General features: G+C 54.0%; 1 protein-coding gene across 1 annotated transcript; it reads right to left on the reverse strand.

Moving 5' to 3' along the window:
* Positions 1 to 140: 140 nt before the first annotated feature.
* On the reverse strand, positions 141 to 18,860 carry LHX2 (LIM homeobox 2). The gene is made up of 5 exons (XM_060101633.1): positions 18,741 to 18,860; positions 17,000 to 17,202; positions 15,637 to 16,040; positions 9,800 to 10,005; positions 141 to 428 (listed from the first exon to the last, which is right to left on the reverse strand). Exons 1-5 carry the CDS (start codon positions 18,858 to 18,860, stop codon positions 141 to 143), a joined length of 1,221 nt encoding a protein of 406 aa, XP_059957616.1.
* Positions 18,861 to 19,326: the final 466 nt, after the last annotated feature.

A 19,326-nucleotide genomic window follows, 5' to 3' on the forward strand; every position in this document is an offset into this window, starting at 1 on the left:
ATTTTCCAGGCGAGATCCTAAAATGTGGTTAGTTAGTTGCTCAAAGCCTCTATTTTAAAATACACTTGGAATTCAACTAAAGATAATTTCTTTTTTAAAGAAATTGTGGGGCGGGGGCGGGGGCGGGGGGCCGAGAATCATTAGAAAAGGTTGGTAAGAGTCGTTTGCGAGGGGCTGTGAGGCTCGTGGCCCTCCAGGTTGCCAGGCACAGAAGTTAAGACGGACGTCACAGTCGGCAGGGTGGGGCTAGTCAAGTCTGTGAGGGTGGTGGGCGTGCTGGAGGGGCTGAGCGAGGCGTTGGACAGCTCCGAGGCCGGTCCTGACGGCGTCCCCGTCTGCAGCGCCGCCTCCGTCGACTTGTCCACGCCAGTGTTTTCCTGCCGTAAAAGGTTGCGCCTGAACTTGGCCCGGGCGTTCTGAAACCAGACCTACGTGGGGGAGAGGGAAGGGCTGGTCAGAGGAAGGCGGGCAGGATGAGGAGAAGAAGGGCAGAGCATGCCCCCGGACTGTTTAACTCAGAGATGCCAATCGGTGTTCTGCCGGAATGGGGGTGGGGCGGGGGGGGGGGCGTGTATTAAAAAGTTGGGCTGGCAATATTTTGTTTTGTATTTTTATTGTTAATACAGTAAAAATGTCCTTTCCTCAAATTGCCTGTTACTGGGTTTCCCCTTCTGTTAGAAGGTTCTCAAATATTGTAGCCACTAGCCACACGTGGCCACCCAGCACTTGAAATGTGGCTAGCCCCAAGACGGCTGGTCTATAGGTGAGAACCACATCAGATTTGAAGGAAGTAGAATATCTCGATGGTAATTTTTATTTTGATTACATGTTGAAATGACAATATATTGGACATATTGAGCCAAACAGGATATGTCCTTAAAATTAATTTTACAGGTTTCTTTTTGCTTTTTTAATGTGGCTACTGGAAAGTTTTCAATGTAAAATTACATATGTGGCTCACATAGCATTTCTATTCTGTTCTGGGAGATTCACACAAACCAAATCTCGATCGTTTTTCACCATGGGTGAGAGGTTCGTTTTTTTGGCAGTCGCCTTTAAGTGGGCAAGAGATCCCACAAATTCTTGCGGGTACCATTTTTCAAGTTTTTCATGGCAAGTCTGGGAAATACCAGAACGATGTAAAGAACACACAGGCATCAGTCAATAAAGAGTTACTAAGAGGAAGAAAAAGACGCAGCTCCTAATCCCCACTGCTGTCTGCTGGAGAAGCCGCCAGCATCCTGGACCACTGGGTTTCAGGTCTCAGGGCAGTGGACGGAATGGGAAGAGCTGCCCCATGAAAGATTCCCTCTCCCAACCTGCCATGTCCCAGTATCCTTTACGAGGGAGGTGGGGTGGGGGCCCAGTTACTGAGCTCGGTGTGAAAAGAATGCCCAAAAGAGAGAATAAGGGTTTGCTTTCATTTCCCTTGAGCACTGACACACGCACACATCCACACCCACACCACTGCACACAAGCCTGTACACACGAAGCATCGATACTTATCTACACAGCACCCCCCAGCCAGTATGCCCACCCATCGAACTGCACAGAGAGATCCCGCTGTACCCCGAGGTCCTCAAAGTACTTTGGGAGAAGCCAAGAAAATCTGGGGGGAGGAGGGTTGGGGGCTGGGGCGGGAGGTTGTATCTCCCAGAGAAAAGAGCCCAAAGGGCAGGGCCCCTTCCCTTCCCTTTGCGTGAAGAAAACACTCGCCGGGAGCCTCCCGGTTAAACAGAGGGCCTTGGGGAACTGAACAGATTCTAGGGTGTCCAGCTGCATCTTTCCAGGTGCGCCTGCATCTCCTGTCTTCCCAGTGTCTCAGACAGGGATCGGAAGGGCCAGCCCTTGGCCCCACCCTCCCCTGGGGACCACTCCAGCTACAGGGGCCTGTGGCCTCAAACCCTCTTTTTGGTGGCCTGATACAACTTGGGCTCAATTTAAAAGCACAGCCTTTAGAATCCTGGAGTAAGGAGGGAGATGCAGACCCTGTGAAGTCGGGAAACAAAGCTCTCTCCCGCTGGATCTTTCCAGGAAGAAAGCACATTTTCCCTGGCCTTTGCCCAAAGCAAGCCCATCACCTCTTCTGGGGGCTTGCAAATAAGTACAGTGCTTCTAAGACCAGCCTCGATAGGCACTTCTTGTGATGGGGGCTCCTTTCCTGCCCGGCCTGCAGAAATCTACAGAGGTGGGACTCTGTGTCTGTCTGGCCCAGAGAATGACCGATGGAGAAAATGATGGAGAAAGCCCCCAGAGACCCTCAGAGAGAAGAGGCGACTTCCCCAAAGTAACACTGCAGATTGGGGATGAGGAAGCCTGGAGCTGTGACGCTTTTGCCACCGTCCTGTCCTGAGCATGTGTGGCCCTGTGAGCGTCCTGTGGGCCTGACTCTCCAAGTGGTAACAGGAGCGGGAAGCCCCAGGGGCAGTGCATCGCCCATCGGCCGGGGGGCTCCAAGCCCTTGGGAAGGGCTGGAACAGTTAGTTGCTGGCTGTTTGCTATTTCTCTGGCGTTGCCCCTAACAGAGCTTTGTAAACAATGACACCATCTTCCACAACTGCCTTCTCTGCCTTACCGAATCTGAGGCGCTGGGAATCTGGTGGATGAAAGTCAACAACTCAACTAAAAGCCAGCTGCTGCGGGGGTTTGTGTGGAGTTTGTTTCTCACCTTAAGCCAGTCATCACCAGAATTCTCCTGGGTATTTCAAAAAAAATCCCCTCCCAAGAGGCTGTTGGGACAAGGACCTTGGCTTGTCTAAGTCATCTTTATATCCCTGGGGATACGGCAGAGGGACTGGCAAAGATTAAGTATCAGTCACATGCACTGAGTTAATAGTAATACTAACAGATAACATTTACAGACCTCTTCATGCCGGGCACCCGGCCACCCTCTAACATGCATGGTCACAGGTTATCTCCATGATAGGCCAAGTAGGGAGGTACTATCATTATCCCCACTTTATAGATTTAAAACCAGAGAGGCTTGGAGAGGCAAAGTCACTTGCCCAAGGTCACACAGAGGCCAAACTGAGATTAGGATCCAGGTTTATCTGCCATAAAAAGTCCATGCTTTCCCTACCACATGATCCAGAGTGAGTCAGTGAATGAATGAATGAATGGATGGATGAGTGAATAAACACAGAAGCAACTACGATGTAGTGGAAAGAGCACAGGCTGTAGCTTCCAGCTCTGGTTCTGCCACTGACCAATCAAGTGACCTCTGCTAGTCCCTTACCTCTGGGTCTGCCTCAGTTTCCCTACCTGTACAAGGGAGTTGGACCACACCATATGATCTCTATGGCCTCTTGGGGTGCTGACAGGCTGCAATTCTCTGGCAGCTGCAATGAGGAAGATGACCTGCTCTACCCACCCATCTTCTTAAACTGACAGCCCTCTCTCTTCGTCTCCAGGGAGTGCCTCAGTTAGGTGCCCAGGGGATCCCCAGTAGGTCCTGGGTGGAGGAGGAAGCCCACATGGTTACATGGCTCCTCCTCAGACACCCCCTGGCCCTGAAGGCTGAGCTTTGCCTCGCAAATCCCCTTCCCAGGATTCTTTCATCAAGGAGACCAGGAGGGCCAGTGGGAAACCCACTCTGCCCCACAGATCCCCTCCAGGGCCACTAAGGAAACCAGCCAAAATACAAATGCTTCAAGACCAAAAATGTCCACTGGCAGTTTCTTTTTATGACATCAAAACCAATGGCTGCATCCAAAGCATCCGACCAGATGGGACAAGTGGAAGTCACGACACAGCCACTCCACGCAGTCGCAGAGGAAATGTCTTGTGACAAATGTTATGTGAGGAAGAAAAAGAATAACAAAATGACATCCTCTGGTATTGCAACTTCATAAAGAAAATAATAACGACGGATATTATTCACTCAGAAGGCACCGTCTAAGCAAAGTTCTAAGGATTTTACACATATGAACTCCTGTTAGTGTCTTACAAGGTCAGCACTGATATTATCATCAGGTGAGGAGACTGAGGCCCAGAGCCCAGCCAAAGATGCAGAGATGAGATGTGCATCCCAGCAAGCTGGGCCCACGCCCCTACCCACTACTTAACTTCCAAACTGCACACCTGGATTACAGGTTTCCTGTGTCTTCATATGGGTAACTTTTCCCCCTAGTTTTCTAACCTGCCTGTATGGTGGTTCTATTATTTTATAAACTTTAAAGAAAGTTTTCTTTAAAGAATAAAAAATAATGAGCAGTGGACTGGATATCAGGACCCCTTAGTTCCAGTTCCAGGGCACAACTACTTTGCTCTGGGGCCTTGAACAAGTCACTCCACCTCTCTGGGCTTCAGTTTCCTCTCTTCTAAATGGAGAGATTTGGGCCAAATCACCTATGAAATTCCATCCAACTTCAACCATCCGTGACTAGATCAAACACTCTGTACAGCCCTGTGCAAATGACATGCAGAACAATGCTCACTCTCCCCATTTTACAGGTGGGGAAGCTGAGGCTCAATGAACTGAAGTCCTAGTTTAAACCTCACCTCCTCAGGGAAGCCACTCCTGACCACCTCCCTCCCCAGGTCAGGTCCCCGTGTTTATGCTCTCGTTGCACCCCTATATTTTTCTATCCTAGCACTTCTTCTATTTTATTTTTGTCAAGAGTTAAATAAGGGTTCTGTGGCCAAATACACTTGGGAAATGTTGGACTAAACAAAGTTGAATCTCTTCAAGATTTCTCAATGCCTGTATTAATGCCAGTGTGCTCTGATCTCTAAGAGAAGGATGCAGTCAATCTTTGGCATTTCCCAAACTTATTTGGCCCTGGAATCATTTAAAGGTATTTTTACTATGAGATATTTCAAATATACAGAAAAATATAGAGGTCAATCTTATCACCATTTTAATTATTTATACAATACCTTGCTGGACATTGTCTCCCCTGTGGACTGTACATTCCAGCCAGGCCTGTTCACTGCCAGGGTCACCACTGAATCCTCAGTACCTCATGCCCCGCCCAGAACATGGCAGGTCAGTGTATTTGTTGAAGTGAGTGAACGGAGGAAAGCTATAGTGTCCTCAGTTCTTGAGTTCTCACATAGGTTAATGATGACTAATTGGTCATCTGAAGAATGCTTTTAAACTGCTGGTTGTTAAAATGTATTTTCCTTCAAAGTCACACTGGGAATCCCTAAGGAGACGTTCACCCATCCAAATCCATCAGCTTACCAGCCCCTTCCCCAGCCTAGGGCACCTTAATATTCTGCCTTCCTAATCCTTCCCCAGGAAGCAAGAGAGGCAATGCAGAGGCGCATGGATGTGCTGAGCAATGCTCTCCAAGAACTGGTAAAGCTTAATGTCTTAATGGACTTTGGTCCAAGGGGCCATTCTGTCTCCCGGTCACCTTGCCCACTGGTGACAAGTGAGTACTGTGATTGTCATGCTGCTGCTGGTGGTGACAATTTTGAGCACTTTTTACGCCCCTAGGGCTTTACAACAGAATTCCTGCTTTCCTACCAAGACACGGCATCTATGACTCACTCCGCCCCCTGTCCCCCATCTGTCCTGCTGCGTTCGGCAGCTACATCCAAGGGGAGGGGGTGCTGAGAATCATAATCCCTACGCTGTGCCATGTTGGAAAGAGCTGTGGCATCAGACCAATCTGGGCTTGACCCCTCCCATCACTTATTAGCTGTGAGACTCAGTGCAAGGGTTTTAGCCTCTCTGAACCTCAGTTTCCTCATCTGCAAAATGAAGATAATTAAAATTTTTAAATGTGTGAAAAAGGGGATGGTAGACTGAACCTTACTAGGTAAATGTGTATGAAATTAATATGTATTGAGTCCCTCATATATACTTTATAAATTACACTTTATGTCATCTTATTTACTCCTTGCAACCACCTAGTGAAGCACTGTTATCATCCTCATTTTAGAGCTGAAGCTCCTGCCTGGCTCATGACCATTCAGAGAGTAAGTGGGAGGGCTGAGTCTGGACCTCGTATCAGCTCCAAATTCCAGCAGGGATACTGCATCCCGGGCCTGCCATGTTGATGCTTATGCATTACAGATTCAGTAACAGCCTAGAATCCCTAGACACACACACACACACAGACACAGACACACACACACACAGACACAGACACATACACACACAGACACACACACACACACCCTACATCATCCACTTCTGGGAACACAGCCTCAACCTCAACCTGCCCCGCCCTGCAGACTCTCTCCGCAGGGTCAAGGTGGACCACAACCTGCAGGGGGCACCCAAGGCCTAGCACAATTAAGCTTATGTAGCCAGTGATGAGAAGCCATTTCATGGTCACCTACTTTGTCTACTTTGTACCAGCAGGCACCACACTGGAGCCTTCCCATTCATTGTCTCAATCCTCAGGAATCCCCAAGGTACAAACTATTATTATCTCCACTTCAAAGACAAGTAATTGGGCTCTGAGAGGAGAAGTTAAAGTGCCCAAATCACATTGTTGTTATGTCAGAAAGGACTTTAATCTATATGTTAGCTTCCAAAGCCACACCACCAGCTGCCTCGCCCCAAACTGCCCCCATCCCATCTCCCCCAGCTGGCCCATAAGTAGTCAGAACACCTGGGAGAGAGCCCCACCCTGCCAATGCCTGGCTCCTGTGTCCTCAAGTAAATCACTTCATCTCACTAGTTGTTAAGCTTCTCATCTGTAAAATGGGCAGGAAAATATTAAGGTAAGGAAGATGAGTGGCTGGAAGGACAATGCTTTGCAAACTGCTGCATAATCATGAGCTGCTGTGCTGTTAGGGAATACTAAGCATTTGTGCAGGAGATTGGGAGGTCTGGGAGGAGGGAGAACAGGGGTCTGATGTGTCCTGTGGGTATGACTGCCCTCACCCCAACAACGTACAGGCCATAAATGATACTCACACTCAGAGGCTGTCACTGCTGGGTTGGCTTAGAGGAGAAAGAGCAATGCCCACTGATCAGACATGCCTGGATTTGGATCCAGTTCTGCTACTTACCAGCAAAGTGTGACTTGGGGCAAGCGGAAATCATTTGGGCCTCAATGTTCTCATCTGTACAGTGGAGGAGAAGGGATCATGATGCCTGATAGTGAGGACTCAATGAGCAAATGTACTTCATGAGTCTTTCAACACATAGTAGACACATAGTGGAGCACTCAAACATTTATTGATTAGTGCTTCTATCAGTGATTCTCTCTCTCAACTAGTCCCATGCCCTGCCTTTTCTGAGTCCCCATGGTGGAGAGGGCATGCAGGTGTGAACAGCCCTGGCTCAGGATTCTAGGGGAGGAAGGGCAAGTCTAGACCCAGGTCACACAGATGAACCCTTCCTCACACACAGGGTAGGTAGTTGGTCTCTCACCGGGTCTCCCATAGAAACTCCCTCCCGACTGATCACACTATGGGGAAACTGATTGTGGGTCTGTCTCGACACCTAATAGGCGAATTTCTTCAGGGCCAGGACTGTGGTTCATTCACCTCTGTGTCCCCAGGGCCTGGTGCCAATAGCTATTTGGTCAGATGAAAGAATGAGAGATAACTATGCTGGAAATCCAATGTGTTCCTAAATCAAGCTTCCGGCCTTACCAAGGCCAGCAGAGATCGGCTCCCCACTCCAGATTCAGACCCAACCATGGACATTTACCCTTTATTTCACTTAATCTGGATAATTGGCGAGGTATGTGCCCTAATGGTGCCCATTTTACAGATGAGAAAGCTATGGCTCAGAGAGGGTAACTAATTTGTGCAAGACTCACTGCCGGTGAGTAGACGGGCAGAACGGAACCCAGCTCTGCCTGACTTCAAGCCCCTGTTCCTGCCCCTGCCTGCTCTTAGGGCTTTTTTCACGGATCCCTCTCCCCCCACCAACTCACCATAAGGGCATCTAGAGAGAGGAAGGACTAGTAACCAGAGAAAAGGCGGCAACCACAGATCCTCCGTCCAAATACGCCCAGGGCTGAGGAACAGAGGGGGCGCCAAGGAGAGTCGTCCGACCTAATCCCCAAAAAGAAAAGTCGGAGGAAAACGGACCAGCGGGATCTGAGACCCCAACGGGCTGCCTCTTTTCGAGCCCTGGTCAGAGGGACCTTGGGCAAAACGGATCCCAAAAGGAGGGGCGGGGCCCGCGCGGAGCTCCAGGACGGGGGGCGGGCCCAGAAAGGCGCATCGGTGTCTCATTGGCGGGCCCTCAGCTCCCTCCGCTACGTCACTGAACCCGCGCCAGACCAAGCTGCGCCAGCCCCGTCGCGGTGCGCCTGCCTGGCAGCCTGGCCCAGCCGGCCTGGGGGCCCGGACTCCAGGCTCCCCGGAGATCTGCGCACCCTCGCCCGCATCACAGTCCCATCCCGCCACCGCTGTCACCTCCAAAATGCTTTCTTAAAAGTTCTAACAGACTCGCAAGAAAACTTAGGGTGGCTTCACAGCCTTCGGTGTCGTCACCATCACCCTCACCCACTCGGTGTCGCCACCCACCCCCGGGCCCTCAGTCCTCAAAGACTTGGGGCTAGGGGGTCGGTCGGACTGGCCTGCACTCAAATCCCAGCACCACTCCTCCTGCTGTGGGACCATAGTCAACTCACTTCATCTCTCGATTTTCTTACAGAAAAATGTGCATTGTTATCCCTACAGTCACACGTTCTGAGGAATAAATCGGTTAAACTAGCTATAAAGGGAGATATTCTCCCACCTTATCATTGTACAGATGGGGAATCTGAAGTCCAGCCACCAGAATAATTGTTTATACTAGTTAATATCAGTTAACTGATTAATCTAGTTAATGTTATGCTAGCTACCAGCCACTGAGCGGTTGTCAGCTACTGTGATGGGCACTTACATTATCTCAATTGCTCCTCCAATAAGCCTTCAGTGTAATTTCTTGTGCCCATTTCACATATAAGGAAACTGAGGCTCAGAGGAGTTAGGTGACTTGCCCAGGACCATGAAACGAGTAAGAGGAGGAGCTGAAGATTTAAAAAGTGGTGACCCAAGGCTCTGCCACAAGTTTGGGTCATACAGGCAGCTGCGATGCCTGTATCCCCAAATGGGGTTCTTAACATTTTGGGGGTGGTGGACAGACCCTTAGGGAATCTGGTGAAAGCTCTGGATCCTCTCTATCAAGAAAGCACCCTCACATACAAGTGCAATGCTGCTCATTTTCAGAGGCACCCATCTACTTCCACCCAGGGGATCTGCCGTAATCCCTCTCCCTTACAAACCTTGCTTCTGGGAGAGTCTGAGAAGCAACAAAGAAACAGAAGGTAAATCTAGAGAGAGGAAAAAAGAGTGAGAGAGAGAGAGAGAGAGAGAGAGAGAGAGAGAGAGAGAAACTAGAGAGAGCACGTGAGGAGCAAGAAGCAGAAGGAGCAAACGGCTAACAGCAGGGGCCTTGGATGGGCATCCCGGTTTAAGGGGCCAAGGTTGCCAGTGGGGGGTGAGGGGAAGCTCTGGTCTAACTGAAATGCTTGAACCTTTTACAACATGAACATATTTGAGTGTCACTTGGGTAATAAGTAGCAACTAAGAATTGCTTACAAGAAAGAAAAGAGACTGAGTGTGTAGACAAAGAGGACAGAGGGACACACAGACACAAAACAGAAACCCTGAGGGACAAAACTTGAAGGAGAGAAGACAAAGTTAGAATGGAAAAAAAAAAAGATTGAAATTCAGCTAGAGATAGACTGAAGAGATGGAGAAAGAGAACAGAGAAAGATAAAGAGATAGGCGGACGTAGAGCGGAAGGTCCTTCCAAGGCCCACGGCCATTGTGGGATTCCACCCCAGGTCCTGACGCCACAGATGCCCCCACCCCTAGCCCCGGCCCGGCTGACCTGGAGGACCCGCTTGGTGAGGCCCGTCTTTTGCGCGAGCTGCTTCAAGTCCTTGGCGTCGGGGTTGTGGTTAATGGCAAAGTAAGACTTCATGGTCCGAAGCTGGTGGTGCTTGAAGGAGGTGCGCATGCGCTTCGTCTTCTGGCTGCTCGGGTACGGCTGGTCACGGTCCAGGTGCTCCGCATCGTTCTCGTTGCAGCTCAGGGCTGGGGAGGGAACGCAGAGGCAGCAGGTGAACCTCCTGGCCCGGACCCCCACAACACTGCCAAGTCCACACCCACCCCACGCTTCGCCAAATGTTTCTAGCCTCAGGACCACACGGCGGGTGCCGCACCCCGCTGAGATGGAGATATTATCCCATTTTATAGATTTATAGGGGAGTTTGAGGTTGAGAGAGCCATCTGCCCAGGGTCACTCAGCTAGGAAATGCTGGATTCAAACCCAGCTCTAGGAGAATCCAAAAACCATTCTGAGCCATCATGTTACAATAATAATAGTAATAATAACAACAACAGCTACAACTTGTCAATGACATTCACCTCCACAAGATGTGCTAAAGGGCTTTACATGCACATTTTCATCCTCAAAACAACCCTTTGAGCCAAGCATTATTTCCCCCTTTTTACAGATATTGAAACTGAGGCTCTGAAAGGGAAGTCACTTGACTGCAGACGAAGGCCCATGATCTTCCCGTTTCTCCCTGCACTCCCTAAGGAGGAATGCAGTCTCCAGTCTCCCCTGCCCCTTCCCCCCACACAGTGTCTGGGGCAGGCACCTGCAAGTCACAGACTTCAACTCACTTTCCATACTCTCCACTCACTTTCATTTCTCCCTCATCAGTTCCTGCAACCAAAGGTACTGCACGATCCCTTAGCCCCGGGCCGCAGGCACTGGGTCGAAGGTTGGAAACTGTATTTTGTAGCTTAATCCTCACCACTGCCCTATGAGGCAGTTGTTTCCCAGTTTGACAAATGAGGTGAATGAGGCAGGGAGGTTAAGCGATCTTTGGAAATCTCATGGAGTGGCAGAGTTCTAACCAAAAGGGAAGGAAGCTGGAGGAAGAAATTAACATGTATGCCACACCCTGGGCATGCCTTTGGCTCTACATACATGGGGGGAGGGGGGCTTCACTACTGCTCCAAGAGGTGGCTACTGCTATTCACCCCATTTTAGAGATGAGGAAACTAATGCTAAGGGAAATAAAGCCACACCATTGGTTATGGCTGAACCTAGATTCAACACTGCAGTGCTTGCCTCCTTGTTGTTTCTTTCCCCTACGCCACAAAGGCAGGCAAAGATGAAGCATGACTCTTTGGGGAGCCCGTCCCCATCCAGAAGGGGCCCAGCTGGGCCTGCCAATGCCTGGAAGGTACTGGGGTGGGGGACAGGGATGGAAAACTTGGGCCTCAGAAAGTTGCTTAGCAACCTGGTGGCTGATGGGGACACGCAGGACCCCTCTCCAAGATCCTCTCAATACATCCTCAGCCATCCCACACGTAAGGTCTTACTTTGGGGAATGCCTCATAGGAGATTAATTCATTCCTCCTAAAGTGGGCAACTGGGAATATATCTCCTGTCTCATCACATGCCCATAATAGAGCTGCAGATTTAGCAAATAAAAATACAGATTGTCCAGTTAAATTTGAATTTCAGATAAACAATAAAATATTTTTTAGTATGATGTCTCAAATATTGCATGGGACATACCTATACTGAAAACTGAGTTGTTGTTTGCCTAAAATTCAAATATTGCATGGTATACACGCATACTAAAAAATTATTCATTGTTTATTTAAAATTCGAATGTTGTATGGGATACACTTACACTAAAAAAATTCACTTGTCGTTTGCCCAAAATTCAAATTTAACTGGGAGTCCTGCATTTTATCTGGCAATACTACCTCAGAAGTACTCCTGCTCTCCCGGTGACCTACTCCTCCCCTGGCCAAGTGAGGCGTGGTCCCTTGCAGAAAAAATTCACAAGATGCTGGTCTTGTCCCTAACCTAGGAGTTGTCAGCAAGTGGCTACACCTCCGAAGGGTTCCTCCCATAGGCACCCAGGCACCCAAGTCCTCCAGCCGGGCTACTCCCACTGAGAGTGCTCAGAGTGAAGAACGGGGATCCAGCAATTTAAAGGGGATCACAGAATGACTCCAAATGGGATCCATGGAAACTGCCCTGCCCCCGCTGTAGGGAGCAACCCTCTTCTTGCCCCTAGTCCCCAGCTCCACAGGAGGCGGGGGCAGGCCTCCCCACAGGGGATCTCTGGGCCCATTCCTCCGCCCAGCCCCTGCCTGGGCCTTGCTGCTGTTAATGAGCTCCATGGGGACCCTGGCGCCCCACGAACCCAAGGGACGTGCCCTGAGTGAGGCCTAGATGGGGGGAGGTGGTTGGGGGAGGGAGAAAGAAAGGGCAGAGAAAGGAAAGAAAGGGACAGATGTAGAAAGACAGAGAGAATGGAGAGAAAAGGAGAGATGGTAGGGAGGGAAAATGGACAGAGCCAGGAAAAAAAAGAAAAGAGGCAGAGGAAAGGAAAGCAGTGGATACGGAGAGAACCAGAGAGAGACAGCTACAAAGACAGAAAGAAACCAGGAGAGACACAGAGAGAGCCTGAGGGGACAGCAAGGCCCGGGAAGAGTAGGGATGTTGTGTGGTGGAGGGTCCAGGCCAAGGAACTGAATCTCAGGTCTCAGGGAGACTGGGTCTCTGCGGGGTGGCTTTTTCGAAGCTGTTACAGGCTGGGGAGTGGTGAAAAGGGGAAAGGGGGAAAAGGAGAGGAGGGCAGAAAAGGAGTCGGCCCAAGGCAGGGAGGCCGAGGCCGGCCAGTGGCTGGGGCAGGGGGCTGCGCTGGGGGCAAAGAGGCTGTTGAGCCCAGATTTGGTCGGTGCCCCAGGCCCTGCACTCTTGCCCCCAGCTCCCCAGACGGATCGCAGTTCCCCAGGATCGGGTCCGGGGAGGAGTAAGGGGATGAGGGGAGGGGGAGGACCAAGCTTTCTCTCTCCTTTTTTTTTTTTTCCTCTCAATTAGGCCGATTCAATGGAGCTAAAGAGCTCGTAAAATCATGAATAATTTACTCGTGATCTGTTATTAACCCATCGGGTTTCGAGCTCTTGTCGCTGGGACTGAACCTGTAATCAAATCTGACTTCGCCTCATTTTACTAAAGACTAGATTGTAGGTTCAATTGTCTAAATAATGGATTGGAATCAAATCAGTAATTACGCCGCCAGGCACACACACACACAGAAAGCTGGGGCTGGGGGAGGCCCGGGCATCCGGCCGGTCCGCGCGGGACTCCCGTGGCCGCGGAGCGCAAACCCGGACGCAAAGCGTGCGGCCCGGGCCCCTCACGGGCTCCGGCAGCCTTGTCCGCGACCCCGGCCGGCGAGCAGCCACGCTCTGGGGTGGGGTAGGTTTCAGTTCCGCCTCTGGGACCTGGGCTACGCTCTCGGACCAGAGGGGCAGCCAGAGGAGGACCGTCGCGGCCATCGCCCCGGAAGGACTTTCCGACCCTGCGGCCCCGCCGCTCTGACTGCCCTTCCCTAAGCGAAGGGCCGGGCGCACCGACGGCGCCCCCTCGCCACTCTGCCCGAGCTCACCGCGCTGTAGTGAGGTGCCGCCGCTCCTCCACCGGACTGTCCCCCACAGCGATGGGCTTTGCAGGGGGTCCGTGTGGCTGGGCCCCTGGGTGCGGGACACTCACACAAACAAGCTCGAGTCCTCAGAGTCAGAATCACGCACACACGCACACACACACTTGCCCGGACACACCTCCGAAATCTCACCCTCCACGGGGCCCTCTTTCCAGTCCCAGCGGCCCCGCGGCCCACACTGCGGCCATTTCTCTCCTGCCAGCGCCGGGAGGGGAGGGCGGGGGCCAGCAGCCAGACCGGGGGAGGCCTGGCCGGGCGGGAGCGGCCAGGGAGGCTCCCCCTTCTCCCAACATAGTCCCGGGAGCCCCGAGTAAGCGAGCCGCAAAGCCACCGGCGGCACGCAGTGCGCGGTTAAGCCCGGGCCAAGGCCAGAGACGTGAGCGTCGGGAGAGAAAGAGACAGGAACAGAGAAACGGGAGACGCACGCAGAGAGAGAAAGTGGCGCCTAGAGAGCCGAAAGGAAAAAAAAGGAAGAAGGACCAAAGAGAAGATGACGAGATGGCATGCGTGGGGAAGTCTCGCAGAGGTGCCAGCTCCTCTGAAACTCAGCCTCCAGCCACATCTTGCTCGGTGCGGCGCGGCCTCGCCAGGGAAGGCGGCGGAGCAGCAAAAAGCACAAATACACCTCGGTACCTCCTACCTTTCAGTTGCAAACCCGGTTGCGAACCTGTCTGCCCGGGACCCGCTCCCAACCACCACGCGCCCTGTGGCCCAGCCTGCCTGCTGCTTCCTACTGGAGGCCGACCCCACCTGATAAACAGACCGGCTTTGTTTGGGGGGACCTGATCGGGACTCAGTGTGATCTATTCAGGGTGGTGGGTGACGAGGGATGGAAGTTTTGGAGAGCCGCATCTCTGGTAGAGCCTTCAACAAATATTAAATCCGCCTCGCAGACCTGGCCGCAGCCCCCTCACCATTTACCAGACTGGGGGCTGTATTTTCCTCCCAGCTCCGCACACCAAGACACACATGCCCCACGATCACCCAACAAGCAACTTCGTTGGAGCGAACAGGGGATCCCCACCCGCCTCCCATCCCACCCCCCGCCCCCTGCCCCGAGCCAGCTCAGATTTTTAAAGATCGAAATAATCCTGACTTCTTCCCCACCACAGCCCTCTCCGCACAGTTCAGGGTTTTTGTTTTGTTTTGTTTCCACTTGTGCATTAGACTAAGGGGAAAAGGAGGAAGAAAACAAAGTCTCCAAATCCAATTCTGTCGCAGACGAAATAAAGAAAGTAATTGCAAATAAACTCTATCAAGTTCAGAAGCCCAGGGAGTCATAAACCTTTCCCGGCCGTGCAGACTTCGGGCAGATGTTAATGGTTCAATTTGCCGGGCCTCAGAACCCCCGCAGCTGTCCTGAGCGCGGAGGGACGCGGGAGGGGGCAGAGCCTCTCCCGGAACAACCCGGGGTTCAAAGATGCCGGAAATGCGAAACAAGCCCTCCACCCTACCCCGGCGCAAGGCCAGGCCTAATGGGTCCCAAGCCGGGGCGCCGGCTTTAGAGGGTCGCGGCTCTCATCCCAGCGCCCCGCTGTCACCCGGAACTCGGAGGAAGAACCCCGGGGGGAAACCAAGACCTGGCGGAGCAGGAGGATCGGGTGGGACACTACGACCCGCTTTTTCTCAAAGGCTTCTGGGCCCAAGTTTCCCGAGCCTGCCGCACTCAGGACACTTCGCATGACCCCGGCCGCAGGCCAGGCCAGGCCAAGCTCGGTGCCCGAGGCCACAGCCAGTCCTTTCTCTTGGGACCCCCGCCGCTCTGCTTCGCTCATCCATCGCCCCAGATCCTCTCCCTCAGCCACGCCAACCTAGAGCCTGTTTGGTGTCGGCTCTGCCTTGTTTTCTCTATCCTTGCACTTTCTGCACAGCAAAGTGGGTAAAAGGCCCAAACCAAAAAGCTGCTTCTAAAAAATTTCTCAGCGACGTGGTCCTGCACCCAGAGCATCAAGACCATTAATGCACCCTCTCCTCCCGCTCCAGCCGAGGGCGCAAGGGCTCGTGCCCAGGCAGCTAATGTCCCTTCTGCCAGGTCGTCCGGTGGGCCTGGGGAAGCTAAAGGCTGGAGTACCCAGAGTGCTATAAGTACACATGTATAAGACACTGAAATTCACTCGGCTCTTGGCCACTGACGCAGTGCACTTTCCCTCAACCAGTTGGGGCGCTCGGGGCGCCTCGCACTCACCAGCGTTGTAGGCCGCCAGGTCCGCCCCGGGCCCGGGGCTCTTGCGCTTCCTTGGCCTTCCCTTCTGCACCGTGCCCACGCCATTGTAGTAGGGAAGACCCAGAGGGTTGGCCCCGGCTGCACCCAACCCCGCGCTCTTGGCCGCGGCAGCTGCCGCCGCTGCGGCTGCCACATCCGCGTGGTTGAAGTGCGCGGTGTACTCGCCCTGCAGCAGCGCCTCGAAGTGCAAGCGGCAGTAGACCAGGCTGTCCTTCATGCCGAAGTGGTCTCCCGTGGTCAGCATCTTGTTACACGTAGTGCACGTGAAGCAGTTGAGGTGATAAACCAAGTCCCGAGCTCGCATCACCATCTCCGAGGCCGAGATGCCTAGGTGGCAGCGGGCGCAGCGCTGCACAGAGAACCGCCTGTAGGGACCATCGAGGGAGGGACTGTGGGGACACATGGTTGGGTACCCCCCCCATATCCCTCCTCCAAGTGCCACTGCTGCCACTGGCGGAACTCCACTCCTCAAGACTGGCCACCAGGTCTTAACTTGGAGGATGGGGGGAAGATGGAACTAGATTTTGGCCCAGGTCTGGTCCTACCCTGAAATATAGTTTCCCTTAACCATTTTCATGCCTACAAAGACTTTACCCAGAGTCTGAGCAAGCCCTAGGAAAGCCTTTGCTCGGGAGTAAGGGGAACTTCCCAGTTACCCCTTCCTCAACCTCTAATCCTGCCCTCCACAGCAGTGCCTGGGCATCCTACAGACGTTTGTAATTTGTAAGAAACAGAGATGGGGAGAGAAAGAGAGACAGACAGAGAGAAAGGGAAAGGAAGAAAGAAAGAAAGAGGGAGAGAGAATAAGCAGACCTAACCCTAAACCCAGAGAGGAGAATCAAGGAACCTGGAGTCTGTCAGTGATTCCCGTTCTTCAGTCCTGGCCAGCTTTCACTCCCATCTCCAGGAAAGACCCGGAAATGCACCCAATCCAATCCCCCAGCTCTCCCTCCAACTTTGTTCCACACCAGCCTAGACTGCCTGGGTTTGGGTGGGGGGTGCCTGTTTCTGTTCCCTCTAGTTGACCCAAGAAACTTCAAAGGGAGAGGGTGCAAGGACCCCCAACCCGAGCTTATTTTTGGTCTAAGCTAAGAAGAGGACACTTTCTGCTTTTCTCTGGGTCCCTACGCTTCGCAGATCTTTCCAAGATTTCCCTCAAATTGCTGTTTAAAAAGGATGTCATCCAATTTGTACTGGCTTGGAGAAGGGAGGACCTAGGTAGGGAACCCTCCCTTGGGACTGGAGGGAAGGCAACCGGAGAAGATTGCATCTGAGATGGGGGGTCCTGGGTGCCCAGGGCAGTGGGTCCCAAGGTGGGGGCTACCTGTAGTAGTCTTCCTTGCAGTAGATGCTTCCATCTTTGCTGAAACACGTGAGCTCCGACTCCAGGTTGAGCTTGCACTCGCAGCACTTGAGGCAGCGCATGTGCCACTGTTTGTCCACCGCCAGCAGGTAGTAGCGGTCGGAGATCTTGCCCCCGCAGCCGGCGCAGAGCGCAGCGCGGTCACTGCTGATGGACGGCATGGTCTGCGGAGGGAGGGAGGCGCGAGTCCGCAGCGCCTGCGTCAGCCTGCGACCCCGCCGCCACGCCACGGGGAACTGGGCACCCGCAGCTCCCTCCGAGGCTCCAGCTAGCCCTAAACATGGGGGTGGGGGGTGGGGGTGCCTGCCAGGGTGTGCGGTGCTCTTCCTGCACCCCAAAAGACCCACATCCAGGGGGCTCAGGACCCAGGCCCACCCATGCAGCCCAAGCCGGCCACAGGCCCAGGACCGGCTGCCGGCCTGGACAGATCTTCCTCCTTGCTTCTCCCCCTTCCTGTCCCCTCTGCTCTTTTCCCAGAAAGGCTCATGCTGTGTTTGGGGACTGGGGGCAGCAGTGGCTACTTCAGCCAAGCCCTCCAAAAGCTTCCCCCAAACTGTTTCTTAAAGGAGCCACTCTGCTGGGTCCCAGGAAAAGGGGTAAGATGACCATTAAAAGTCACCCTCCACACAGACTCCTCTCCAGAGACTCGGTGGAGTTCCTGGCCCCTAATCCCAGTGATCTCTGGATCCTGAAGCCGAAGGTTCAGGCCAGGGCAAATCGCGGGGCAACCTCTGCCCCTCCACCACCTCTGCCACATTGTCTGGGGCCCTCTTGGGTCCTGGGAGATGGTGAGTGGGGTGCATGGGCACCCTCAAAGTCTCTGAGTGCAGGATAGGCCCAATCCAAATCCTCTCCTAACCAAACTGACAGGCTGAGAGGGTTTAACTGGGGAAGAAGAGCTCAGAAGCAGAGGCACTGGGGCTGCTGCTCTTGCTTTCCAAGCAGAGAAGCTTCGCTCATGCTCCCCACCTCGTTGGCCTCTAAAGGTCACTTCTGGGCCCGGCTTGGGCAGCGTCTGCTCATCAGGCCCCCAGGGAGGTCTGAGGCAAGGCACTGGCTATTTGGGGCTGGGCTGGTGGCGCCAGGTATGGAGATCCGAATGGACTCTCCTTCCACAAGAACCAGGCCAGAGCCTGAACTCCCGGCCCTAACCGAGCCAAGTCGGGCCAGCCAGGAGGCCCAAGATGCGAGCAACGAAAACCGCTAGTCTAGAAGACTTCGATCCCTGAAATTGCGCTGGGACGGGAACCCCGATTGCCAGGAGGCGGGGAGAGGCCCAAGTCGGCTGGAGCCCCAGTGCTGCCGATTTGTTCGCCTTCCCCGCGCCGCAGGCGGCGCCGCCAGCAGCCAGAGCCGAGTGGTGGAGGAGAGCGCAGGGCTGGCGACCAAAGAGCCCGTTGAAGTGAGAAGAGAGCCATCGGGCCGCGGGTAGGACTTCGCTCCCACTTCGGGAGAAATGCTCTCTTCCACCCTCAGCGTCTGAAATTTCGATTTCAACCTTGTTTCCCTCCTCCGCCAGCAGCCGGGTTTCCCCTGAGCCGGGAGCTACGGGCCTTGCATCCTGTCCGCGGAGCCCCAGCGTCCAGTCCCGTGCGGCACGAAGGACGCTCCCCAAATTGCCCCCAAACTTAGGAGAGCAGAGGAGCAGACCGAGCCGGTCCCGTCCCAGCTTTTGGCCCCGACCCCGCAGCTGTGCGCCTACCGTCTCCGTGTCGCCGCGGTCGATGGCGGAGCTGATGGCGGGAGCCTCGCTCTTGGCCCTGCGGTCCATCTCGTCGATGACCCCGTGCACCTCGGGGCCCGACAGACTGTGGAACAGCATCGCGGCGGGACCGGCGGGGCCGGGGGCGCGGCTCCTCCGCGGGAGGGCTTGCCCCCCGCCTCAGCTGCCTGGCGCTCCCCGCGCTAACGGGCCCGGTGCATAGCCACCGCGGCCCCGGCCCCGCCCGAGCTCGGCTGTGCCCCCAGGCCGGGCTCCAGGCCCCGGGCGCCCGCGGGCCAGGACGCCTCCCGCCGAGGCGCGGGGGCAGCTACATCGCGGGGCGCCTGGGCGGCGGCGCCAAAGCCAGGGTCACAAGGGCACGGGGCGGGTGGGGGGTGGGTGCGGGATGGGGCGAGAGACCAGGGCAGAGGTCAGCGCCCGCCGCGGGCGCTTTCACGCTGCGGGCATCGCCCGCCCGTCTTCGGCGCCCCCGGCGCAAAGCAGGAGCGCAAACTCTGCCCGAGGCTGCGACGGCTGCGGTCGGGGCTCAGCCGGGAGCGACTAGGTGCCCGCGGCCGCCCAGCTG

Source organism: Mesoplodon densirostris, chromosome 6 (genome assembly GCF_025265405.1).
Source record: "Mesoplodon densirostris isolate mMesDen1 chromosome 6, mMesDen1 primary haplotype, whole genome shotgun sequence".
Taxonomy (NCBI): Eukaryota; Metazoa; Chordata; class Mammalia; order Artiodactyla; family Ziphiidae; genus Mesoplodon; species Mesoplodon densirostris.

Coding starts and splice junctions, on each gene's coding strand:
- LHX2 (XM_060101633.1), bottom strand. CDS start 18,860: ATGCTGTTCCACAGTCTGTCGGGCCCCGAGGTGCACGGGGTCATCGAC. Junction 17,203..18,740: donor ACCGCGGCGACACGGAGACG/GTAGGCGCACAG, acceptor CTCCCTCCGCAG/ACCATGCCGTCCATCAGCAG. Junction 10,006..15,636: donor CCTGGCGGCCTACAACGCTG/GTGAGTGCGAGG, acceptor TTCCCTCCCCAG/CCCTGAGCTGCAACGAGAAC.